The sequence below is a fragment of the Oryx dammah genome, unplaced genomic scaffold (genome assembly GCF_014754425.2).
Source record: "Oryx dammah isolate SB20612 unplaced genomic scaffold, SCBI_Odam_1.1 HiC_scaffold_15, whole genome shotgun sequence".
NCBI lineage: Eukaryota > Metazoa > Chordata > Mammalia > Artiodactyla > Bovidae > Oryx > Oryx dammah.
In genome coordinates, this window is record NW_024070199.1 from 27,753,480 (window position 1) to 27,779,878 (window position 26,399).

The following is a 26,399-nucleotide window of genomic DNA, read 5'->3' on the forward strand; positions in this document are numbered from 1 at the left end:
TTTGTTCGTAGTGATGCTTTCTAAGGCCCACTTGACTTCACTTTCCAAGATGTCTGGCTCTAGATTAGTGATCACATCATCATGATTATCTGGGTCATGAAGATCTTTTTTGTACAGTTCTTCCGTGTATTCTTGCCACCTCTTCTTAACAGCTTCTGCTTCTGTTAAGTCCATACCATTTCTGTCCTTTATTGAGCCCATCTTTGCATGAAATGTTCCCTTGGTATCTCTAATTTTCTTGAAGAGATCTCTAGTCTTTCCCATTCTGTTGTTTTCCTCTATCTGTTTGCATTGATTGCTGAAGAAGGCTTTCTTATCTCTTCTTGCTATTCTTTGGAACTCTGCATTCAGATCCTTATATCTTTCCTTTTCTCCTTTGCTTTTCGCCTCTCTTCTTTTCACAGCTATTTGTAAGGCCTCCTCAGACAGCCATTTTGAGATGCAATCTCAAAAACGACAGAATGATCTCTTGTTCGTCTCCAAGGCAAACCATTCAATATCACAGTTATCCAAGTCTATGCCCCAACCAGTAACGCTGAAGAAACTGAGGTTGAACGGTTCTATGAAGACCTACAAGACCTTTTAGAACTAATACCCAAAAAAAGATGTCCTTTTCCTTATAGGGGACTGGAATGCAAAAGTAGGAAGTCAAGAAACACCTGGAGTAACAGGCAAATTTGGCCTTGGAATGCGGAATGAAGCAGGGCAAAGACTAATAGTTTTGCCAAGAAAATGCACTGGTCATAGCAAACACCCTCTTCCAACAACACAAGAGAAGACTATACATGGACATCACCAGATGGTCAACACCAAAATCAGATTGATTATATTCTCTGCAGCCAAAGATGGAGAAGCTCTATACAGTCAACGAAAACAAGACCAGGAGCTGACTGTGGCTCAGATCATGAACTCCTTATTACCAAATTCAGACTCAAATTGAAGCAAGTAGGGAAAACCGCTAGACCATTCAGGTATGACCTAAATCAAATCCCTTATGATATACAGTGGAAGTGAGAAATAGATTTAAGGGCCTAGATCTGATAGAGTGCCTGATAAACTATGGAATGAGGTTCGTGACATTGTACAAGAGACAGGGGTCAAGACCATCCCCATGGAAAAGAAATGCTAGCGTGTGAGGTGAGTGCAATTGTGCGGTAGTTTGAGCATTCTTTGGCACTGCCTTTCTTTGGCACTGCCTTTCTTTGGGATTGGAATGAAGACTGACCTTTTCCTGTCCTGTCGCCACAGCTGAGCTTTCCAAATTTGTTGGCATATTGAGTGCAGCGCTTTCACAGGGTCATCTTTCAGGATTTGAAATAGCTCAACTGGAATTCCATCACCTCCACTAGCTTAGTTTCTAGTGATGCTTCCTAGGCCCGCTTGACTTAGCATTCTAATATGTCTGGCTCTAGGTGAGTGATCACACCATCACATTTATCTAGGTGATGAAGATCTTTTTTGTATAGTTCTTCTGTGTATTCTTGCCACCTCTTTTTAATATCTTCTGCTTCTGTTTGTCCATACCATTTCTGTCCTTTATTGTGCCCTTCTTTGCATGAAGTTTTCCTTTTGTATCTCTGATTTTCTTGAAGAGATCTCTAGTCTTTCCCATTCTATTTTCCCCCTCTATTTCTTTGCACTAATCACCGAGGAAGTCTTTCTTATCTCTCCTTGCTATTCTTTGGAAGTCTGCATTCAGATAGGTATATCTTTCCTTTTCTCCTTTGCTTTTCACTTCTCTTCTTTTCACAGCTATATGTAGGGTGTACTCAGACAACCATTTTTCCTTTTTGCATATCTTTTTCTTGGGGATGGTCTTGATCATTACCTCCCATACAATGTCACGAACCTCCATCCATAGTTCTTCAGGCACTCTGTCTATCAGATCTAATCCCTTGAATCTATTTGTCACTTCCACTGTATAACTGTAAAGATTTGATTAACATCATAACTGAATGGTCTTGTGGTTTTCCCTACTTTCTTCCATTTAAGTCAACTCCTACAAAGCAAGCTAAAAAATAGCATTATTTTAAACAATGATGGGATTGTAAAACATTTTTCTGAAACAACCAACTCAAAACTTTCAATAAGTCAGGAGGGAGAAGGATTAACTGATATGCAGAATGTTCATGTATAATCTCTGGGTCTATAAAAACTATAATTTTCCCCCCAACTTTGCCATCCTGAGTTTTACTTGTAGTTCAGCCTTTCCCTATCAATTGATATTAAAGAATCATCCTAAAAATAGGCTTAGATTTAAAAATATATATTTTGCTGGGCCATTTCTTAGTTGCAGCATTCAGGATCTTTACTTACAGCACTGGAACTCTTAGTTACAGCATGTGATCTAGTTTCCTGACCAGGGATCCAACCCCAGGCCCCTACATTGGGAATGTGGAGACTTAGCCACTGGACCACCATTAAAGTCCTTTGACTTAGATTTTGAACTTCATTCTTTTGTTGTATATTTTGACTTCTGAAAAAATTTTAAAAAATTGAGAATCTTGATACCTTAATGTTCTTGAAACGGTATGTTTTCTCATTTAGAGGAATCTTTCTAATTTTAATTCATTACAAAAAAAATTCGTTTTGAAGAAGCATTTACTTGAAGTTCTGCGTTTCCTTCAGGTTCAGCTTCAGTTTCCTTCTGTTAATAAAATTATATTGAATACATTATAAAAACAAAACGAAAAAGCATATCTATTGGAACATGATGTCCTGGGGTGAACCGGGCCGTGTGAATTTTGTAAAAAATACTCGTGATGTTGAAGCACTAATTTCTTTTTTTAAAGCCGTAATTTAATATGCTTTCGGTAAGTTTGGTCGGTTGTATTTATAGTATTGTAACTGCCAATGAGAACTGAGTACACGGGCACTAGATTTACACAATTGCCAGATGCTCCCATTTTCTTCGGTGCTCTTGTTCACTGAGGTCTCTAGGGAGGGGAAGTGCGTGTCTGAGAAGTGACAGAACTGGTTGCTGAAACTTCGCCCCTTTCCCTGCCCTCAGCAACGTTTCTTTGGGTGTGAGGGGTAAAAGGGGGGCAGTTAGGACAGTTTTCACTGGCAGGTAACTTACAAAGGGATAAGCAAAGCACCGCCAGGCTGCAAGCTGGTTCCAGGAAGAAGCCTGTCTATAACTTGGGAGGACCGCCTCTGCTGTCCTGGTGGACGCAGCCCGCGCGTAGACTCTTCCACCGAAACCCCACGACCCCTTTTAGCCTAGGCATGCCCATTCACGAATCAGGGGCTTAAGAGAAATTCCTCGTGGTATTTGCAGGTCTCTAGTCCACAGCAGTTTACCAGAGCAAGGTCAAAATGACTCTCCAGCGAACTGTCAGACAATATCCTGTACAAGATGTAACTAACAGTCTGGATTGTGAAGCGCTTGAGTTTTCATTTAGAATTATTTAAAAATTCTTCTCACCTCTCCTTTAACCTTATATTAAGGTAACGTCAATTTCTACCTTTTAAAAAAGAAGACTCTATGAAACGGAAGCGGACGATCTCAGTGCAGCTTTTGGGGATTTGCAGTTTCGGCCTAGGCCTTTGCGTCGTTTCCGCTTCTTGTCACGGGACTGGGCTAAACGCGCCGTATCTTCCGCCCGCGACTCCTTCGCGGTCCGCAGACCGACACGTCACTGCTCTTCCCTCAACCAAACTGCTCCCAGCGTGTTCTTTCCGCGCTCCGGCTCTGAAGAGCCGGCCTATCACGGCTGGGCAGTTGGGCGAAGTCCCGCCTTCCGGCTACTGAGTGATATCTGTATTGTCCAGTTAAAACGTGGGAGTGCGGCTGCGTTCACGCCTCCGAGTCTGACAGACAGTTCTAGAACCCTATCGCTCTCTTCAAGTGTCGGATTGTACCTGAACTAGCCAATGGGGAGCAGTTCGGGAGGCGGACCTGGCGCTGCCAGGGTTGGGTGCACCGTTGAACAGATGGCAGAGGGAGGCGAGCGGATTCCTGAGGAACGCCGGTCAGGTGAGAAGGCCTTGGGATGTAACTTGAGGATTAGCGGCAGGTGCAGTCCAAGGCGTTGGTGGGACTGAGCGAAGCGCAGGAGGTGCGGCTTTCATGGCGGCGGCCGTGGGCGCAGGCACAGTCTGGGGCCTTGCAGAGGAGGGGGCGTGGGACGTAGTGTGGGGGAATGGAAGGATGTGAGGGTCTGGGATGGGTCGTGCACTTAGGCCAGGTGGGCGTGGGAAAGATGGGGCTCTGGCGCCGACTAGTCCTGGAGGGGGTGGCGCCTAGGATCCTTACGTGGTGGGGTGTCCCGCGCCGGGGGGTGCCGGAGGTGTTTAGTTCTGGGTAGATGGGAGACGAAGGGAGGGACCTGCGGTAGTGGGCAGAAATGGGGGAGGGAGGGACAGGCATGAGGAAGTGTGTGGGCAAGTTGGGAACTAGAACCAGGGTGAGACAAGACGCCGCGCTTTGCAGGCACAGTTGAAGTGGAGGACAGATGCCCAGTGTTTTAAGAAAAGTGTCTTTGCCGTTAAGCGATGTGCGAACACGATCAGTGAGCACAGTATGGAAACTCCCTTGAGATCCTGGCCTAAATTACCAGCTTCTTTACTCCGTTTTCAAGGAAAGGGTCTAGTGCTCTCATTTCCTCTGCTTAGTCTTCTAGGCATGTGCCTCCTACTACTGGGTATCAGCTCAATAGTGGTAAATTTTCCTGTTTCAGACGTTGGAGAAAACAAGTACAGTCCTGAGGGATGTAACTGTGTTATGGACTTCCTAGAGTTAGGTGTTTATTTTTGATTGCAAGGTATGGTTTTCCGTTGGGACTATAATTAAAAATAAATGTACAAATGCTCCTCTGGGACAGTTAATTATGGAAAAAGATGCTTGAGTCCTTACTTTTGGAGCTAGGAATATATGATTCTTTATGCCTTCCACACTACTTTTTTCCCTCCGTTCCTCTAGTAATAGTTGAAAAAAGATCAGGAGGGATCCAGGTTCCTTTTATTTATTTTTCCTGCAGTCTTAAGTGTTGCATATTCTTTATCACTTAGCCCTTGACCGGCTTATGATTTAAGAAGGCAGTGCTGTTTTAAACAGAAATAGCTATGCTCCTACTGAGTGCTGATAAAATATTGTCCGTGAAGTGATCACCGTTCTGAACGGTCTGAATGGTCTAGAGACTACTTCCCTCCTTCAACATTTTATTTTAATCTAATACCCGCCCCCCACCCGGGCCCCCCGCCCCCCACCGCCGCAAACTTTTTTTTTTTGGCCTTAGTAGGAAAATTTTATTTTTTTTTACCCTCCAGATTATTATCTAGTTCTGGCTCTCTGATCAATGGCTTAAATCAGCAGTGTCAGTTACAGGATGCTTTGAGACAGCTGATGGGTGGGTGTAGATTTGAGCAGCAGTTAAAGTGTGATATAAGAGATTGAAAGTGCAGTGATCTGTCTGTGTGCCTCTCCCTCCCTTCCTGAGTGCATGACTACTTGTATTGGTAAAGAGTCGTGCGCTCTAGTTGACCCTGCAACCCCACTGGGATGTGGAACAGAAAGAAGCTTGTAGCCAGAAAGTTTGGAGCTGAAATTTAGGGATGTAAACGGTGCTGATTCAGTCCTGACTTCTGTTTCTCAGCCTTCTGCTTTCACTTCTGTGCTCCTTCCCTGCTTTCTTTCATACATTCCTGCCTTATCTTAAATGCTGTGTTTCTCCATGTAATTATTCTTCTCTCTGTTTTCAGTCTTTCCTGTTTGCTTTGCCTCTCTTCCTCTGACCCTCTTTTTCTTTATGTGTTTCTTCTTTACTCCTGTCGTAGCACACAATTGCCAGTTGTGCTCCTTGGTAGCTGCAAAGACCGAGAAACAGAGTCATGGTGATGGGAGTCTCATCATTCCTTTCCATCCTTGACTTACAGCTCTGACATGCCGACTTCTTGTCTGTTGGTCATAATTCAGGCTCAGCTTGGGTCTCAGTTAGTCCTGACCCTCTCTTGTGCGTTCACTACTTCCTTTCTCTGTGGTTCTCTCCCACCATAAAATATGAAAGTGAATTAGCTAAATTGAAGGTGTTTGATATCTCATGGTCTTGGCTTTCCAATTTTAGCTATTTGACTGTCATCTGTTGCCGCCCATTGATGTGAAGATGACCAAGCTGGGATTTTTGCGGTTGTCCTATGAGAAGCAGGACACACTTCTGAAGCTTCTGATTCTGTCGATGGCTGCTGTGTTATGTGAGTGTGCATGTGGACCTCTCTTTCTTCAGGATATGGAAGGGAGAAAATTTTGAAGGAAAAAAAAATTAGCAATGGCTTTCTTAAATGCTTTGCTTTTCTTCCAGCAGATTGTAATGTGGAGAAAATTTTGAAGGAAAAAAAAAATTAACAATGGCTTTCTTAAATGCTTTGCTTTTCTTCCAGCAGATTGTAATGTGTTCTTTTCTACTGTTCTCAACCAGTAGAATTTTGTGAAATCAAAAGAAACACAAGGATTGTAGAAGTTTGGACTAGTGATCATCTGGGAAAGAATGGGAAGCGTGCTATGTTAATTTTGGTTTTTCTTAGATCTGAAAGTGGTACCAGAGACCCTGGGATACTGAGTTTTGTAAAAGATATTTGTCTTCTGTAGTTGCCAGTATTTCTGAAAAGTCTTTCTGAAAGTCTTTCTCAGTATTTCTGAAAGTCTTTTCAGCACTTATTCTGTTTTCTTAGGTTTTTCTTGCTCTTCATGAGTCATAAGTAGTCTAGATTCCCTTACCTCTTAGTTCACTCCAAAGGTAAGGTTGTGGGAAGGGGAGGTCAACGTTTGTAGAAGATAACCATGTAAATTAGGTGCAACACTAGTAGGTGAATGTGTTGTTATAGACCTTGATAATAAGTAGTTAAATGTGTCCTACTTCAGTGGAAATGTGGGGATTATTGTCACGGGAAAATGAACTTCCTTGTTTCTTGTGTGTGGGAGGGATGGATAAATACTTTATTCAGTCATTATTTTGTATTTCCTGTGACTTCTGTGCTGGATAATACTACTGTCTGTGTAACATTACTATCTACTATTGTTTTTCATGGTATATTGCCATTAAAATATTAGTTCTCTGTTTTGTGCAGCGTTCTCCACTCGTCTCTTTGCTGTCTTGAGATTTGAAAGTGTCATCCATGAATTTGATCCGTGAGTACCTTTGCTTGGTCTGGTATTTCCTTCAAGAAGCATTCAGGTTAATGGGTTTCAGATTCAAATTCCAGTGAACTCTTGGTAAATGGGGATGTACTTTCTGTGCATTTCTACAATGGTCCCTCTTTTGAAACATTTCCAGTGGAATTTGAGACCAGTTGAGTCTCTCAAACTTATAAAAAATGAGAGAGATCTTGCTGGTATGTCTACCTATTGCTTAAGACCTGGATAAGCTAAGAGAAGTCTGACTTCTCAGCTTGGTCAACACTTAATGGTACAGGCTAAGGGAAAGGGGACTGGGCCTGGTGGGTGTTTGAGGCTCAAGAGAAAAATCAGAGGTCGTAAACTTGAGCTCCATGACTTTTTTTCTGTGTTAACAATTTGTGTGGTATAAATTGGGTCTGTCAGTTAAGTTCTAAGACATTGAGGAAAATTTAAAGTTGTGATTTTGATTAGGGATTTTATTAGCTAAAAAGAGGCATAGGTGAAAGACATTTACATAGCTTCATTCTCTTCCAAGAGCTGTTGTACAGATTATCTATAAATCTTCACAGTAACTCTATGAGATGGAGGTATTAGTGTCCCCTTTTTACAAATGTAACCGGGCTGGCTGAGGCCATTCAAGGTCACATGTATAGTAAATGTTACATATATGGTAAATGTTACATGTATGGTAAATGTTACACATATAATAAATGTTACATGTATAGTAAATCGAGGAGCCAAGATTTGAATTGAGGTTTGTCTCTGTTTCTAGACACTGGAGTAACTTGTATTACTGAACGTTAAGGCTTCATTTAAAATTTAGAGAGCTAGAATCATAGATTCTTGATGCATCATTGATATCATAAAAATAGAGTATTAGGCTTATGGAACATTGATTCAAGTTTAATACCCACATATGTTCGCAAGTTTGCCATATTGTTTTGGGTAGTTATTTGAAAGGACTTTGGAGGCATACAATTATCAATTTTTTCCCTCAGGAATGAGATAACTTATATTCTTTTGGTTCTTGATCACCAGTATGTTAGGGCTTTTTCTCACACCCTCCAGATTCGTGAACATTGAGATGAGATGGTCAGGGAAAGCAAGAGTATCTGCTCTGTAGTCATAGAGACAGAAGGGATGTACAGATCATGTGATTTGACACTTCCTTTTGCAGAGCAGGAAACTGATGCCCAGAGTGTGACCCCAGGCCAGACCTTTTCCCGCTAACTCGTACCTCCTCTGTCTCTCTGCCACTCCTGCCGTAAGATGAAGGACACCTGGTGACTGCCTGCTACCCCTATCCTTTCTGTCTCCCTGACAGTTACCCAAATAACATTCATCAGAATAAATAGAAGGATAGATATCTATGCTATCTGCTACTTTACTCACTTCAGCTGCTAAAATTTGACTGACCAAGGAGGAAATAGGGTTAGAGAGGTGGGCAGGAAAGATGGTTAGTCATGATCATCTTTAGTGATTAAACAGTTCTTTTCATTTTACTTATTTGTTTATATATATTTTATTATTTGTAATAAAACAGTTAATATATATGTAATATATATAAATAAATTATATAATAAGTTTTATATCTATATACATAATATATTATTTGTCTTTCTTTTTACTTTTTAAATGAGAAACTTAAGAGGTTTCATAGCTTGAGCCTATAGAACTGTGTTTTTTTGTGTATAACTCTAAGCATTTTGTATCAAATACTTCTCACGTAATTTTTATTTTTATGCTACCATGTAGGTGGCATTCAGAACTATTTTAAATAACAACATGAGTAGATCTGATTACAAATTTAAATACTCATTAAGACGTGTGTGTTATGGAGTAGACTAAAAAATGTTCATCCTGCATCTGGTGTTCCACCCACATCTTTAGAGATGCTCCTCACTTGAAGTTACCCGTGTGTCCTCGTGTGTGTTATGGAAAATGTTCTTTTGTGTGTCGCTGTCACTTGAAAAGAGTCAAATCTATTGGTGCCCACATCTCAGCTGTCCTGTCTTCTGAGTGCTTGAATCTTCTGGCTGGGGCTGATGCCTACTACATGCCAGCCTGGTGAAGTGTCCTTTGTTTAATTAGCCTCCAGTTGCGTTTCCTTACGAGAGAAGCAGCGCTTTAACTGAGACAAACATGGAGCTGCAAATGAGGAGACTTGTGGTAATGTGAAGTGATTTTCCTGCTTCAAATACTTCTGGGTACCAAACTGACTTTGATTGGAGTAATAAGAAGTTCCTCAGTGGTGTAACCCGAGGAGCCAGATTCACTGCACACTGGGGCAAATACTTGGGTGTGGGGAGGAGCAGACACAGTTCTTCACTGTCTTGCTGCAGGTACTTTAATTATCGTACCACCCGGTTCCTGGCTGAGGAGGGATTTTATAAATTCCATAACTGGTTTGATGACCGGGCCTGGTACCCTTTGGGACGAATCATTGGAGGAACAATTTACCCAGGTGAGGGGAACAGGATTTTTCTTTTCCTTACAGCAGTAGCTTATTTGTATGATATGGAACAGTGTGTTTTATTTCTAATATCTTTGTTTTGTGACACTTGTAATTTCATTCTGATTACAGATTCCTAAAAGTAGATCCTATATAGAAGGGAGAATGTGTATGAGAGAGTGGGGGTGGGTAGCGTTTCATAAATTCTGGACTTCTGATTGAATCCACAGGATGGAAATTTATAGGCCTCCTGCAGCTGCTATTAGTGTTCCTGGTGGGTTGTTGAGACCTGTGTAATCACAGTATTAATAACTTGGATTTTCCCTTTCTCTTTCCCTTACGTTCTTTGTCTTTGGAGGATAACCTGTTGGCCTCTCTTCTTCCTGTTGCAGGCTTAATGATCACCTCTGCTGCAATCTACCATGTCCTCCATTTTTTCCACATCACCATCGACATTCGGAATGTCTGTGTGTTCCTGGCCCCTCTCTTCTCTTCCTTCACCACCATCGTCACGTACCACCTTACCAAAGAGCTCAAGGTGAAGGATTTGGGGTGACAGGAGTCTTGGGAATGGATGCTGTTGAACCTCTCTAGTAGATGCTAAAGGGTGGGGGACTGAGAGCTTAAGAAGGGCAGGGAGCTAGGGGATAAAGACAGCTTTTGTTGAGCCGAATTGCTAGTTTCATCCCAGTCCCTCCCTAGAATATGTGGTGTCTTATCGTTAACAACTGTTTGTCCATATAAGGGAATGTTTGAAGGTCAAATATAAATTGCTGTATATGGAAAAAGAATTTTTGTGTTAGTTTACTCGTCACAGGACTGCCTTTTTTCTTTTTTTGGCTGTCTTTATTTTTGGCTGCAGTGGGTCTCCATTGCTTCGTGCAGATGGCGAGAGGGGCCTGCCTGTTCGTGGCGGCGTCTCTTAACGCAGAGCCTGGGCTCTAGGTGCATGGGCTGCAGTGGTTGTGGCTTGAGGGCCCTGGAGCACAGGCTCTGTGATGGTGGCGCACGGGCTCACTTGCCCTGCAGCGCGTGACTCTTCCTGGACCAGGGATCTGACCTGTGTCCGCTGCATTGGCAGGTGGATTCTTACCCACCAGGCCACCAAGGAAGTCCTGGGAAAAAAATATTTAAAGTGAGATTTAGATTTTGAATCTAGTATCCCTCACAATCTAAGGGAGAGAAAAAATAGCTACAAGATATGTTCCAAAACAGTTAGTTCTTCCTATTGGAAATGGACACTTAGCTTAACAATTATTTTTGATTTTTAAAGAAACATTTATTTTAAAATTCTGAAACCACTTGGCTCTTGTAATTAGAGTCTGTGATATGGTCTCTCGTTCCCCAGGTTTCTGCCTTGCTGACCCTGGCTCCTGGGATGTTATTCTTTGTGGCTGTGGTGTCAGGGAGATAACTGAGAGGTGCTAAACCAGTTGGAGGGCTTGGGAAACTTGAGTTTAGTTTGAAAGCTCTTTCATCCTTCTCCTTGCTGCCCTGTTCCAGATTTGAGTCTTATCAACAGACAGGTCCTTCCTCTTGCGGTGTGTGAGTTATATTTTGTTTTTCCTCTTTCCCGAGTTCACAGATTGACTCGGAATATTCCAGCTCTATTATCTAAGCTGGCGTCTTCAGTCCACTGTAGATTATCACCTCTGTTTGTTGACCTTTTAGCTCAAATACTTAGGTCTTCCTTTGTGTATGCTTGCATAGCTTTTAGGGGTGTAACTGGTGTTCCTGTGGTGTGCAGATATTGTTGGGGGGAACTCAAATCTGGGGGTACTCCAACCCAGCCGCCCGTTCTGGGGCAGCATCTGACTGATTTCATGATTTGTCTGTTCTTAGCACATTTATGCTCAGTTTCAGACTTAGTACCATGGCAGGGAGGGAACTGCTTGTGAAGTGTGTAACATTCTTGTGCTGCAAGCATTTCTAGCATCACATCTCCTTTGCAAAGTGTTGAACTATTCTCTGGGCCCTGTAGAAGCAGATTGGACTAGTGGATCCTCTCTTCTCCCACAGCTCTATTGGTGTTGACTTCCTGTTACCCCTCTTGTCTTACAGGATGCAGGAGCTGGGCTTCTTGCTGCCGCCATGATTGCTGTGGTTCCTGGCTATATCTCCCGGTCTGTGGCTGGCTCCTACGATAATGAAGGTACGACTTAAAGTTCACCTTATTATCCAGTAGAGCTCTGTGAAGGGTAATAGAATCTGGGTTCAAATCTGCTATTTAGCAATAGCAAAAATGGTGTCTGGGTGAGAAGATTAGAAGTGGGCAGGAAGGGACCTCAGACTGTTAAGTTTATATTCTCTCTCTCATTTTCTCTAGAAAGGTAGCTGGTAATTTTCCTTAAATAAGGCCTCCGGCTCATCTCTGTATTCCTAAAAGTAGAGTTAGGTTTTAGGGTTGGATGGGTTTTTGTTATTGTTTATTCACTCAGTAGTGTCTGATTCTTTTGCAGTCTCATTTACTGTAGCCCACCAAGCTCCAGGGTTGAATGTTTTAACACTGTAATCATTTGCTTTATTTTAGATGAAAGGAATGGATATTCTTAAAACCATAACGACTTTTATTGACTTATTTCCAAATCACTCTGTATTTATTGAATGTTATTGGTAAAACAGTGTTAGGTATTACAGAAATAGTTAATGAATAAGAGTATTGGCTTATAGTTAAGGAATTACAGAGATAGATAATGAACACAATAATTTAGCCCATAATCTATTAATGCAGACCTATAAAAATAAATCTAATGGGCAGATAGTATTGTATGCTATGAGAGAAGTATGAACAGAGTACTTTGGGAACGCAGTGAGAGAAGAGATTCAGATGTGGGGATCAGGGAAGGCTTTTTAGAAGAAGTTGTGTTTGAACTGGGCCCTGAAGTTGGAACTTCATTAGGCAAATATTAAGGAGAGAGGCAGTCAGGGCATAAAGACCAGCTTGTGGTAAGACGTAGAAGCAGGGTGGTGCTTGATAGTACGGGATATCATTAGGACTCAAATAGCAGGTTCAGTGCCTGAAAAGAACAGTAGCAATAATGACTAACACTGAGTGCTTGCTGCAGGCTAGATTCTGTTGCAAGTGCTTTACATGCAATGGTTAAATTTGTCTTTATGACACGTTTATGAAGTAGACACTATTATATAGGACTCTTTTTTTCTTTTGCCAGAAACTAAGACAAAGAGATGTAATTACACTGTTAATGGGTTGTAAGTCTGAGATATGCAGGGAGTTTGTTGGAGATCAGTATTTAATATCCCAGTGTGGCCTTCTATTGAATTTTGTGTTCTTTCTGCAGGGATTGCCATCTTTTGCATGCTGCTTACCTATTACATGTGGATCAAAGCAGTCAAGACTGGTTCCATCTACTGGGCAGCAAAGTGTGCCCTTGCTTACTTCTACATGGTAACTCTTCACTCCCTTCTTCCAGGAGTCTCTCTCTGTCTGCATACCTGTTGGGATCAACTGATGTAAATTGGAAGTAGCTCTTGGGGTTTGAGACCATAGAGCAGAGGACAGAAGCTTTATTGTCTTTTGTGTCCATACAAAGCCTAACCCAAGGCAGGCAGATGATAAGATAGAGGAAATTTTTTTTAATTTTTAGAGGTCTCCAGATACTGTATTTCTTATGGATAATATTGGTTGGCCAGCTCTCTTTTCTGATATGTTTCCCTTAAATTTTTCCTTTCCTAACACATATTTTTTTCTGTTCAGTTTTTCGTTAACCCTGAGACTTCTTCCTTTAACTGTTTCTGCTTGCCCACATTTTGCATGTATCCCTAAATCCTCCATGTGACCTAATAGTAGGTCGTATCCAGATTAACGCTGAGGGTTAGGGGCCTTTTGTGATCACAATGACAGGAGCCATGTAGAACAGAGGACTGAGTTACAGTAGTGGGTTTAATTGGATTTTCCTGTTTAAAGAAGTCAGTTACTTAAACTGTTTAAACCACTTGGCATTAATAAAGGTTTTGGTTACCATAAATAGGTGTTCTTTAAAAAGGTCACAGGTAACAAGGAGGAGTGCTGAGAGGAAGTGTCCCTTTTCATCCTGTCCTAGGTCTCTTCCTGGGGAGGTTACGTGTTCTTGATCAACTTGATCCCCCTTCATGTACTAGTGCTGATGCTCACAGGACGTTTCTCCCACCGGATCTACGTGGCGTACTGTACTGTCTACTGCCTGGGCACCATTCTTTCCATGCAGATCTCCTTTGTGGGTTTCCAGGTAAGCCCTAGACTGAGTGGAGCTTTTAGTTTCTTCCACTTTTTTCCTAATCATCTCCAACTAAATTGATTTATCTTGGATTCTGTTGAGGATGTTGAAACTTACAGGTCTGACCTTGGACTGCTTGTGTTAACTGAAACAGCAGAATCATTGGTCAATAAAGTCTGCCCCCTGAGAATGTTAATATTTGTTCATGTAGTTTAATTGCTCTTAAGTTAGCTTAAGTTTGGGGAGAAGCAGAGATATTTTGGTAGAACTGAGTTGATGTGAGTGATCACAGTTATCTTTTTCAGTCCTTCTTAATGTGAATGATCCCATTCAGTAGTAATGACCCCTGAACTTGTTAATGGGGCCAAGTAATTAAGTCCTTTAGGAAGCAGAACATAGACCTTTTAACCACATTACTCCATCGGGTTAAGAGACAGCTATTAAATCAGAGTAATGATGCGATATGTGTGATTTTTCATGTAAAATTCTTATGAAAAGTGGAACCCTTATTCAGCTCCGCAGGTATTTCTTTGCTCATCCCCTACAATGTGCAATTTGCTAATAACTGGGAAATGTAAAAAGTAAAGATGTGATCCTGGTCCTTAAGGAAGTCTTGCTAGGAAAGACACCCATGTAGCTCTCTGTGATGTAGTGGTCCTAGAAATGTAGTCCTGGACCAGCAGGCTCAGCAGCATCAGGGAATACATTAGAAATGCAAATTCAGGATTTGAATTTACTGAGTTTCAGAAGCTCTGGTGGTGGGGCTCAGCTGTCTGTTTCTAAACACCCCCTCTTCACTCTACCGTGATTATGCTGCCTGGTAGAGTTTGAGAACTGTTTGTCTAAGTTACAGGAGAGATCCAAGGTGTGTAGATATAGAGGAGAGCGATGGATTTTAGCTTGGCAGAGTAGGAGGCAATAGTATTTGCTTGGGGCCTTGAATGATGGGAATTTTAATGAATGCAAATTTTGGGAAAATGAGAAAATTACAGTCAAGACTCAAGAAATAGCCTGAGCAAAGGCCAGACATGTGATATTGATAAGAGTATGGTATACTTTGGACTCTAGGTATTCTGTGGAAATGTGGCAGGTGAATTGGACCCTCCCCTGGATTGGCCCTAATTCCTGGGTAGCATCAGAACTCATTGGACCCTTTGGTCTGAACTTGGTCCGGATAATTCAGGTCAAGGCTGGACCCGTTGTTTTCCTGATATTCTCACACATCTGCTTTCACCTACAGCCTGTCCTTTCATCAGAGCACATGGCAGCCTTTGGGGTCTTTGGTCTCTGCCAGATTCACGCCTTTGTGGATTATCTACGCAGCAAGTTGAATCCACAGCAATTTGAAGTTCTTTTCCGAAGTGTCATCTCCCTGGTGGGCTTTGTCCTTCTCACCATTGGAGCTCTCCTCATGCTGACAGGTAGGAAAGGCTTTTAGTATTAAGTGTAAATGGGTATGAACATAGCACAAACTCCAAAAAACATGGGTTATTTCCTGACCACAGGAAGATGCATTCTTTTTCTCCCATTTTTCTTGATTTCATGCATATTAAATTCATATTATACATTCAATCCATTTGTCAGCCAGTATTTGGATTCAGTATAGAAAGAAGATCTTATTAGGTCAGTATTTAATCTCAGAAGATTCACGCTTGGTAACAGAACTGTATTTACCATGCTTATCTTTCTCTTTTTTTCTTCTGTCCTTTTCTTTCTTATTGGTATATTCGTAGGGTAAGAGAAATCCTAACATTATTTGCCCTACAATGTGACTTCATCTAATCCTAAATGACAGAGCTATGTCTTGTTTAGTTTGGTTAGCATGGCACATTTTCCTCACGTAGATGTCTCAGAGTCTAATTTGATTTTGCCCAGGACTCTGTATTGTCTAATTCAGAGCAACACTGGAGGACGGCCTGACTTAGTTTATAGCATTGGCCTTGGTTTGACCAGGTTTAGTCTAACCCTTCCGGGAAGCATTTCCACCTTCCTTCTCTGAGTTTACATACAGCCTGACTTTATTCTGCTGACTGTGCTGACATAAGTACTCTCAAATTTGAAAGAAAGGAATCAGTGAAATTCTCAAAGTATTCGTGACATTTAGACAAAAACCTAGTCTTGCTTTGTCTCAGAGAATCTTATTAAAATGGAAAGTTCTGATTAGTTAGGATCAGATATTATTTTGTTTCAGAAGTAACTGTGAAATATTTGTTGCCTCTTTGCTGCCAGGAAAAATATCTCCCTGGACGGGGCGTTTCTACTCGCTGTTGGACCCTTCCTACGCTAAGAACAACATCCCCATCATCGCCTCTGTGTCTGAGCATCAGCCTACGACCTGGTCCTCATACTATTTCGACCTGCAGCTCCTTGTCTTCATGTTTCCAGGTCTGTCTGCCTTGTTCCAAAGTGGTCTTCTTTGTAAGAATTATTTGATTCAAAATAAGTAAAATACCCCCATCCTTATATTTGTATTGTTTTTGTTTTTTGCCTGTGTAGTTATGTGGTACAGACAATGGCTAAACATGTTTTTCTAATATTTGAAGCAGAATGGAAATCAGTTGAACAATTGCACCTACTCTCAAGTTCAGAGTCTCACAGTTTTCTGTTCAGTTGTATTATAAAATTCAACCCTAATTCAGATTTTTTTTTTTTTAGTACTTCTAATGTACCCAACCCCTCATCCCTGACTCCTTTTATCTTCTTGATAGTATTTTGACAGTAGGCGTAGCTGATTGTAAAGCCTCTCCATCTAATTTACCTTCTGGCTAGTTCAGAGATAACAATTTACCACTGGTAGGGAACTTTTTTTTTTAATTGAAATAACTTTATATTTTTTCTTACTATGAAAATAAGTTGTCTTTTATATAAATAGAGATAAATATTAAAGTTTCAGGAGTTCTCACCACACACCTGTTGCTCCTGTTAACACTTGGAATGTATATTCATCCAGTTGTTTACTGATTAAAAGTCAGATGATAGAGTTTTTCTCCTGACTTTTAAAATTTTATAATCATAATTTATGTTATTTAGGAATATGTCAGTGAAATAGTGTTTAAGATACAGCATTTGTTAATTTTTTAAGTACAGAGGTATGTAAAGAAGGTGGCAAATGGTCCATAAACTTCCGCAGCAATATTTTAATTAATGTGTTTTTTTCTGTTTTATAAATATTCTATAGTTAAATACCTCCTTTATGTTGGACATTTAGGTGGTTTCAGATTTTATGCTATTTTAGAGTACCATAGTAACATCTTTGCAGGTGTCTGATTGTTTTTCCAGCTCTTCACTTCTTTTTTCCCTTTATTTTTGTAGTTGGTCTCTATTACTGCTTTAGCAACCTGTCTGATGCCCGGATTTTCATCATCATGTATGGTGTGACCAGCATGTACTTTTCAGCTGTAATGGTGAGGAATGCCCTCAGTCCTGGTGAACCTTTCCATCCTTGACTCTGGGGGTTTTCTTCTTCCCCCGGCATGGGAGGATTCAGTGCTGACAATTGTGCAGAGGCTTCCTTCTGCGCACTTGAGGGGCTGAGTGGTAAAGCTGCTCACTGGTGTTGACCTTGTTCGGGAATGTACAGGGTACTCACATTTTCTGATTGTGAGGCCCACCTTTCTTGGATTCATACCCTTGTGTCAAGGAGAGGCCCTGTGCAGGTTCCTTCCCCGTTCTTGCTGGAGTCTCAAAAAGGGACATGATGTTTTTTTCTTAAAGGCTTGGGTGCTAAGTGCCAGGTTGTTAAAAGAGAGGAGAGATTTTATATATTGCAGTTAAGACAGTGCTTCTCAGACTTTTTTGATTCCAAACCGCAATTAAGAAATACTTTTTATAGCCTATCATTACTCAAGATGTACATACATTCGTACATGTAGAACTGGGAAAGAAAAAAAACTTTAAAAACCCACATAACTTCTATTTTAGATGTGTCAAGTATTTTCTTTCCTATTTTGTTCTGTTCCATTGACAGACCATGTTTGTTGAAAACCCCTAAACAGAGGTCATCATCTACTAATAGGTTGAAATCTGTAATTTGTAAAACACCGATTAGATTGTGATCTTGCTTCCTGTTTTCTTAGGTGCGTCTGATGCTGGTGTTGGCGCCTGTTATGTGCATTCTTTCTGGCATTGGAGTCTCTCAGGTGCTGTCCACTTACATGAAGAATTTGGACATAAGTCGACAAGACAAGAAGAGCAAGAAACAGCAGGATTCTACTTACCCTATTAAGAATGAAGTGAGAAGCAACACACAGAACAGGCTGGGGGAACTGCGTGTGCTGTGCGCGCGGGCGTGTATGTGCATGCCGATGTGCGAGCATCTGGGGGGGTTTTTTTGAGTGAGGGGGCGTAAAGTGGAGCACTGTCACCAGAGGTCAGAATTAATTAATACAGCCTCTGACTTATTTTGGCTCATTTTTTCTAAATCATTGACTGTCTGTAAGAAGCTGTTCTGTGCTATTGTGAATGTAATTTGGTCTGTGACACAATTCTTCCTTGTCTAGGTGGCGAGTGGCATGATACTGGTCATGGCTTTCTTTCTCATCACCTACACCTTTCATTCGACCTGGGTGACCAGCGAGGCCTACTCTTCTCCCTCCATCGTGCTGTCTGCCCGTGGTGGAGATGGCAGTAGGATCATTTTTGATGATTTCCGAGAAGCGTACTATTGGCTTCGTCACAATACTCCAGAGGTGAAAACGTGGGAGGTGTGGGACTGTGGGGTAGGAAGAAGGGAAAGACATTTGCTGTTATAGTGAATCAAGTAGGTTTTAGATGGTAGAAAGCTTGGAGAAATTGGAACTATAGAACCTGGTATTGAATGGACCTTAAAGGTCAGCCTCCACTCAAGTTAGGATGTCTTCTGTAGCAGCCCTTCCTGGTTCAGATTATCTGCACTCTGCTTGGACACTTGTATTGACAGCATGGTGATATTCTTGTGAGGTAGGCCATCCCAGTTATAAAAGAGAAAGGTTAACAGTAAGTAATGCATGTTTATTGTAGAAAAATCAGAAAACAGAAGCGAAAAAGACACAAATTTTCTATAAAGGATCACCTAATGATAACCACTTTTTAATATTTTGGTCTATACCTTTGGAGCATTTCCTTTCCAGTAGCTACTGAGATTGGCGATTGTGAGTTAGATTCTTATAAGAATTTCTTATAAGAATTTCTTTTTCTTTATTCATCATATCCTGCGATTTATCCCCTCCCACCTCCAGCTCCTTTCTTTATAGGAACTGATTTTTGTGATATTGTTTCTGATCATTTTTTATGATGATCATTTCTCTGATGACACCAAGCTGTTTATTTGGAAATATTACACAGCTCCCTACACCTCCCATGCCAGTATGTTTATTTTTATAAGATTATCTGGAATGAAAGTATTGGTAATGCTGGATTGTATAATTTGCATTGAGATTTCATTATGGTATACAAAGGTAGGACCAGGTGCCAAGATTTATTTTCTTGTTAGGCATGCATTATTCTGCAAAGAGTCAGACACCGTTGAGTGACTGAACTGAACTGAACTGATTCTGTAAAGATGTTAATTAGCTGTATGTGAATTCCTGTCAGATGCCCTTCCACTCCTAGTATTTGATTTTTGGAGTTGGTGAGACACTTGTAATTTCTGTTTCTCATTCTTCTTTTCAGGATGCGAAGGTCATGTCATGGTGGGATTATGGCTACCAGATTACAGCTATGGCGAATCGGACGATTTTAGTGGATAATAACACATGGAATAATACCCATATATCTCGAGTAGGCCAGGTAAGGTGAAGGGGTCATTTGAGTATTTGATGCACAGGGTCTCATGGAAATACTTCTCCACGAGGGATCATATGGCCTGGAATTTTGCTCTGAGAAATGTGCATGTGTTTTTCCAGGCAATGGCATCCACAGAAGAAAAAGCCTATGAGATCATGAGGGAGCTTGATGTCAGCTACGTACTGGTCATTTTCGGAGGCCTCACTGGGTATTCTTCAGATGGTAATGAACTTGATTATATTTCTAGCTACAAGGCTAAGAAAACTAGATGAATCTCCTACTTTTCTATCCTTTTACTAATCTTATCGACATATTTTCTTAGTTGATACATATTTGCAACTTGAGGTTTGGTTATTTTGATTTTTGTTTCAAACAAGTAGGAAGTAGATGTAAAGAATTCTCATGCAAGTAAAAGTGAAAGTGTTAGTCACTTCAGTCATGTCTGACTCCTTGTGACCCTATGGACTGTAGCCTGCCGCGCTCTTCTGTCCATGGGATTCTCCAGGCAAGAATACTGGAGTGGGTAGCCATTTCCTCCTGCAGGGGATCTTCCCAACCCCGGGATTGAACCGAGTCCCCTGCATTGCAGGCATATTCTTTACCATGAGCCTCCAGGGAAGCTCCATGTAAGTATGGCATGCTATAATTGTCTGAAGACCTAGGAATAGTTCCACAAGCAGTGAACAATAAAGAACATAAGGCCTCTGAGAATGAGCTTAAGAATTAGCATTTTTTAGTGGGTTTAAGCCATAGAATCATCTCCCAACTTAAAATGTTTCTCGTATGTGTGTGTGTGTGTATATACATATATATGGCATATGTTAACCATGTTCCTTATAATTACTAGCAAATCCTGTGGTTAGAAGAATCATCCAAATATAGTTCTCTGCCTCAAAAAAACCTTGAAAAACTTAAAGCCATACCTGTTTCAACTTTAAAAGGTTAAACACTTCTGAAAGTTTATAATAAAAATGGTAGTCCTCTGGTTCTAAACCACCTTATAATATCAGTTCCCAGGAAAATTATTCCTTCAGTTATTTACTTATATTCATATTTCTAAATAATATGTATATTCTATTCACAGATCGATCATTTTAGATACCCTATATCAACTTCTTATACTAGATAAGGAATTTAGTTCTCTGTATTTCCCTCTCCCCCTTTCCATCTTGCATCTTCTCAGTAGAGTTAATGATCAGTTCTTGGTTAAATCCAGATAAAGCGTTTTCACAATCATGACTAAATAAGTACTGTGTACTGCTGAGTCAACCTGTACACCTTGGTTAAACATTCTTATCTAGAATAACTTGTCTTCCTGCAGTTAATAATTACCTCTTATTTCTATCTTAATTTTCTTTGACTATAATGGTTGCTTGTTAGAGATGTTCAAATTTTAGATTATATCTGGCTTCTGATATGGACAGACTTACCAGATTCACCTGGATAGAATGTATAAAGTGTCAGTCTAATGTAGTAAGACTAGTTTCTATGTGTGTCTTGTACAGGCAGAGGAGGAATGACAATAGCCGGGATGTGTTCCCGTAGACTTGCACTTTCACAAACAATTGCTTCAGCACTATTTGGTTATATGTGACTCTAGGTTTTTTTCTTATTGATAATAATAATATATGCAAATAGTACAAAAAGTTTTTTTTGTATGTATGTTTGTGTGCTTATGTGTTTGTATGCATATATATTTTTATATATGTGAATGTATACCCATAGGTGGTAGAAATAGATGGTTCCCTGAAATCTTTAGTATTCCATGAGACATATATATATCTGTCTACCACATTTTCTTATTAGGTCATCTGTTGATAGACTGAGGTTATTTCCATATCTTATTTATTTTGAGTAATGCTGCAGTGAATACTGATTTCTCTTGGGAATAGTGATTTCAATTCTTCTGGGTATATATCCCAAGAAATGGGATTTCTGGATCACATGGTGGTTCTATTTTGAATTTTTTGAGGAACTACCTACTGACCCCTATAGTGTCTGTACCAATTTAGATTACGACCAGCAGTGCACAAGGATTCCCTTTATTTAGCATCTTTACCAACATGACTTTTATCTTTTTGACAAGAGTCATTCTAGCAGGTATGTGGTGATGCCTCATTGTAGTTCTGATCTACCTGCGTGCATGCTCGGTTGCTCAGTGGTGTCTGAGTTTTTGCGACCCGTTGACTGTAGGGCATACCAGGCTTCCCTTGTCCTTCACTGTCTTCTGGAGTTTGCTCAGACTCATGTCCATTAAGTTGGTGACGCTATCCAACCATCTCATCCTTTTTCGCCCCCTTCTCCTCCTGCCCTCAATCTCTCCCAGCGTCATGGTCTTTTCCAGTGAGTCAGCTCTTCACATCAGGTGGCCAAAGTATTGGAGTTTCAGCTTCAGCAGCAGTCCTTCCAATGAGTATTCAGGACTGATTTCCTTTAGGATAGACTGGTTTGATCTCCATGCTGTCCAAAGGAGTCTCAAGTCTTCTCCAGCGTCCCAGTGCAAAAGCTTCAATTCTTCAGCACTCAGCCTTCTTTATGGTACAACTCTTACATCCTTACATGACTACTGGAAAAACCATAGCTTTGACTATACAAACCTTTGTCAACAAAGTGATGTCTCTGCTTTTTAATACACTATCTAGGTTTGTCACAGCTTTCCAAGGAGCAAGCATCTTTTAATTTCATGGCTGCAGTTACCATGAGCAGTGATTTTGAAGCTCAGGAGAATAAAATCTGTCACTTCTACTTTTTTCCCATCTATTTGCCATGAAGTGATGGGACCAGATGCCATGATGTTAGTTTTTTGAATGCTGAGTTTTAATCCAGCTTTTTCACTCTCTTCTTTCACCCTCATCACAACGCTCATTAGTAGCTTTCTTATTTTTATAACTTTAGAGTTATATGGTACTGTATGCCATTAGGAAAGTATTAGAAATAGTGAATTTTCATTATGTGATTTAGCTGTAGCTACCTTGGTGATAAAGCAGTTTTTTCTTTTTCTAGACATCAACAAATTTCTGTGGATGGTCCGGATTGGAGGGAGCACAGATACAGGGAAGCACATCAAGGAGCACGATTATTATACTCCAACTGGGGAGTTCCGTGTGGACCGTGAGGGCTCTCCAGTGCTGCTCAACTGCCTTATGTATAAGATGTGTTACTACCGATTTGGACAGGTTTACACAGAAGCCAGTAAGTGATTCCTGAGAACCTTAACAACAGTAAGAAGAGTAGTAGCTAACACATACAGGATATTTTTTATATTCTAGGCACTGCTCTAAATGCTCTATTTCTACTAATTCATGTAATCCTTACAGCAGTCCAAAAGATTGATGCTAATATTATTCCCATTTTATATGTGATGAAATTGAGGTACAGATAGGTTCCTTAACTGCACACGGTCCTGTAACTAGTGCTGAGTCAGGTTAAACTCAGGCAGTCTGGCTCTAGAAAAGTCTGTGCTTTTATTCATTACTTTTTATTACCTCTCAGTAAAAGGTGTTATACTGGAGAAAGGATTATGAAAGAGAATAGAGTATGATAAAGGACTTTACATCTCTTCAGATAAATTGAAAGGAATGTGCTTAGGTTAAGTCTTCCTTCTGACTCACAATTTCTTGGTTCTGCAATTGGGACTGTTTTGTGGATGCAGGCCTCTGACATCTGGAAAGTTCTCTGTCCCATGGAAGGGTTACTGGTGTGTCCCAGAGGTCCTGGGTGGTAGTCCTCAGGAATAGAGGTGCTTGGAGGTCAGGCCTCTGTCTTTTAGAAGAGATAACCTCCGTGGACTCTGCCAAGCACCATCTTGAGGAAGATGTGAGTTAGGATAGCACTCAATTTGCCCTTCCTGACTGATGTCCTTTTTTGTAGGCCCTACTCTTTACACAAACTGCATGCTAGGGAGTAACATTCCAGTGGGATGATTTACCACATGGACTTACTGTTTCCTTAGGAAATGAGCACTGTAGAAAGAAATTTATCGTCTTTTTTTCTCCCTTTCTAGAGCGTCCACTAGGCTATGACCGTGTCCGGAATGCTGAGATTGGGAATAAAGACTTCGAGCTTGATGTCCTAGAAGAAGCATACACCACAGAACATTGGCTGGTCAGGATATACAAGGTGAGCAGGTGTTACACTGTGACAGCAGCTCTAGTGCTTAAAAATAGGCCACGTATTTCTAAAATAGGGGTATTTCTGTGTCTGAAAAATAGCCTGCTTGGAATTTTTCTTTTAGATTGTTCTTAGTAGACACCCCAGTCTGCTGTCGTTCTGGCAGTGGTTGCAGTGATATTTTCCCAGTTGGAGTTAGGCTTGATCTGTTTTAGTGATTATCAGGCTTGAGGGAGGTAGTAGGAGAGTGTGTGTGTTGTTTGAACTATGTTTTCTTCTCTCCCACTGAAGAATTTATGGCACAGAGAGTCACATCAGTTCAGTTCAGTCACTCAGTCGTGTCCATGGACCACAGCACGCCAGGCCTCCCTGTCCATTACCAACTCCTAGAGTCCACCCAAACTCATGTCCATTGAGTCAGTGATGCCATCCAACCATCTCATCCTCTGTCGTCCCCTTCTCCTCCCACCCTCAATCTTTCCCAGCATCAGGGTCTTTTCAAACGAGTCAGCTCTTCGCATCAGATGGCCAAAGTATTAGAGTTACAGCTTCAATATCAGTCCCTCCAGTGAACACCCAGGACTGATCTCCTTTAGGATGGATTGGTTGGATTTCCTTGCAGTCCAAGAGACTCTCAAGATTCTTCTCCAACACCACAGTTCAAAAGCATCAGTTCTTTAGCGCTCAGTCACATAAGTGTGTTATATCTCTTACATAAGAAAAGGTTGAGAACCTTTGCTGTATTTGGAGGATAGATCATTTACACAGCTCCTCACAAGGTACCCTGAGAAGCCCAGCAGAGAATAGCTAGTCTCATACCAGAGCCAAACCAGGGAGCAGAATCCAGGGTAAGCCCTTCCTGTCTGGGTGAACCCAACTCAGTAGAGCTCTCCCGTGCTGACCTGATTGTATACGTTAAACTGATACCTTTGTGTTGCAGGTGAAGGACCTGGATAATCGAGGCTTGTCAAGAACATAAATGTTACGTCTGGTTCTGATCTGCTTCGCACTGAGTGCGTCCCATTTAGGGCGCTGAAGACAGTTTAAAAAATATGCAGTTTATAAGAACAGAGCGCGACGAGATTAGAATTTTCTGGAGGTTTTGCCCTGGGCAGTGTGGGCTGGGCCAAATGGAGTGATCTTTATAATTCTGAGCAGGTTACCAAATGAAATGTCATGGCTTTACTTTGGTCAATTAAAGGGGGGAATTTTTTTTAAATGTGCCTTATTTGTTTTGACTTATAACTGATTTGAGGAAGCCTAAAGTTTATGCCAGGCTGGTAGAAGGACAGAGAGCAGACCTCATCTGTGGTCTTAACTCTCTAAATGAGCCATGTATGGGGCATTCTGTCATTCTCTTTCTCTCAAATCAGGAAAACTATCAAGGACTAGCCGATCCTACATATACAAACAATTTTGTCATTTCAAAAACTGCAGCACCTAGCCCAATGCCTTGCACATAGTGGGTGCTCATTAAGCATTTACTGAATGAATATTAAGTTCACGGGACCAGAGGAGTGCCATTTCTGGGCAGGAAAGGCAGCTGTGTTGCCATCATGTCTCTGTTCAACATCGCTTGTCCTTAGCGGTGCTTTGACTACAAGGGACAGGAGGTGACTACCCAGACCTGATCACACTAGGTATTTTTGTGTGTTTTTATCTTTGAGCAGTAGTACATTCAGGGAGACTAAATCAATAGTTTTGAAGACTTAAGGCAAACAGTACAGTGTTCTCAATGGAAAGGAAGACACTCTTCCAATGTATGTATAGAACTTGATGGTCAGTAGGTGTTCTCGAATTAGCTGACTTGTAACCATACATATCTATTTGAAATCTCGCTTTTCAGCACTCTCACTCATCCATGGTATATAGTCCATGTCTCTGCTAGTATCCTTGAGCTTGTGCACTCAGCCTGTTGGTTTTACCTAAAGGTGAGCTGCTTTTGTCCCTTCGTCTCAGCCTCTTCATTATTACATCTTACTAAGAAGCTCTGAGATCTGGTTTTGAAGGCCTTGCCAAGTTAGTTACAGAACGCACAGGAGTCCCATCATATTTAATGTCAGGACAAACAGCCTTATGTTCAGTTATACTAGGGTATTTTAAGACTTACATCAGTGATGTATATAAACCCTTAGTTAGTTGGGAAAAAAAAAAAGGTAACTCTTTACTGTTACCTGTTTAAGAAATAGGAGCAATGACATGACGTTCAGATAAGTCAAAATGGTGTTCCTAAAGGTATGCTCAGGTCTACCTGTGTACCCAGGAAGCAGCCTTCCAAGCCAGTTTATGAACCAGGTGCTTCAATTGTGGGTGAGATTTAGAACTGATGTTAAGATTTGACTTACTGTATGGAAATACATGACTTGATTTATATACAGAATTCCTTCCTAGTGGAAGAGGTTGTTCTAAGGTGGTTTTTTTTATTGTGTTGTTTTTTTTTTTTTTAAACCAATGGGAGTAATACCAGAGATCATTAGTGTTTTCCTCTGTAAGGATGATAACCCTTTATCACTGCACTTGCTGCTCTTATGATTTTGTTACTTTCTAGAGTACACGAAGCTATATATATATATTTTTAATTACTTGTAATTTCCACTGTTAAAGTGAACTGAGTGTAAAAAAACATTAATTCTAAAAAGAGACAACACTGTTTTCAGCGCCCCTCAGAAGTACTCAAAGGTTCAGGTACTTTCACTCTGCTGATTCTCACATTACTTACCTCCATATCATTAAATAACTTGCTTTA

The 26,399-nt window shown here is 40.9% G+C and overlaps 1 protein-coding gene across 1 annotated transcript; it reads left to right on the plus strand.

Annotated features, from left to right (window-relative positions):
- The first annotated feature begins 3,898 nt into the window (after window positions 1–3,898).
- On the plus strand, window positions 3,899–26,399 carry STT3A (STT3 oligosaccharyltransferase complex catalytic subunit A). Its single transcript, XM_040255814.1, has 18 exons — window positions 3,899–3,979; window positions 6,066–6,192; window positions 7,066–7,126; window positions 9,457–9,578; window positions 9,959–10,104; window positions 11,628–11,718; window positions 12,866–12,972; window positions 13,628–13,792; window positions 15,021–15,201; window positions 16,010–16,165; window positions 17,093–17,184; window positions 17,857–18,012; window positions 18,280–18,468; window positions 19,430–19,546; window positions 19,663–19,765; window positions 22,547–22,735; window positions 23,547–23,662; window positions 24,594–26,399. Exons 2-18 carry the CDS (start codon window positions 6,105–6,107, stop codon window positions 24,630–24,632), a joined length of 2,118 nt encoding a protein of 705 aa, XP_040111748.1. The 5' UTR covers window positions 3,899–3,979; window positions 6,066–6,104; the 3' UTR covers window positions 24,633–26,399.

Coding starts and splice junctions, on each gene's coding strand:
- STT3A (XM_040255814.1), top strand. CDS start 6,105: ATGACCAAGCTGGGATTTTTGCGGTTGTCCTATGAGAAGCAGGACACA. Junction 13,793..15,020: donor TCTCCTTTGTGGGTTTCCAG/GTAAGCCCTAGA, acceptor TTTCACCTACAG/CCTGTCCTTTCATCAGAGCA. Junction 19,547..19,662: donor ATATATCTCGAGTAGGCCAG/GTAAGGTGAAGG, acceptor GTGTTTTTCCAG/GCAATGGCATCCACAGAAGA.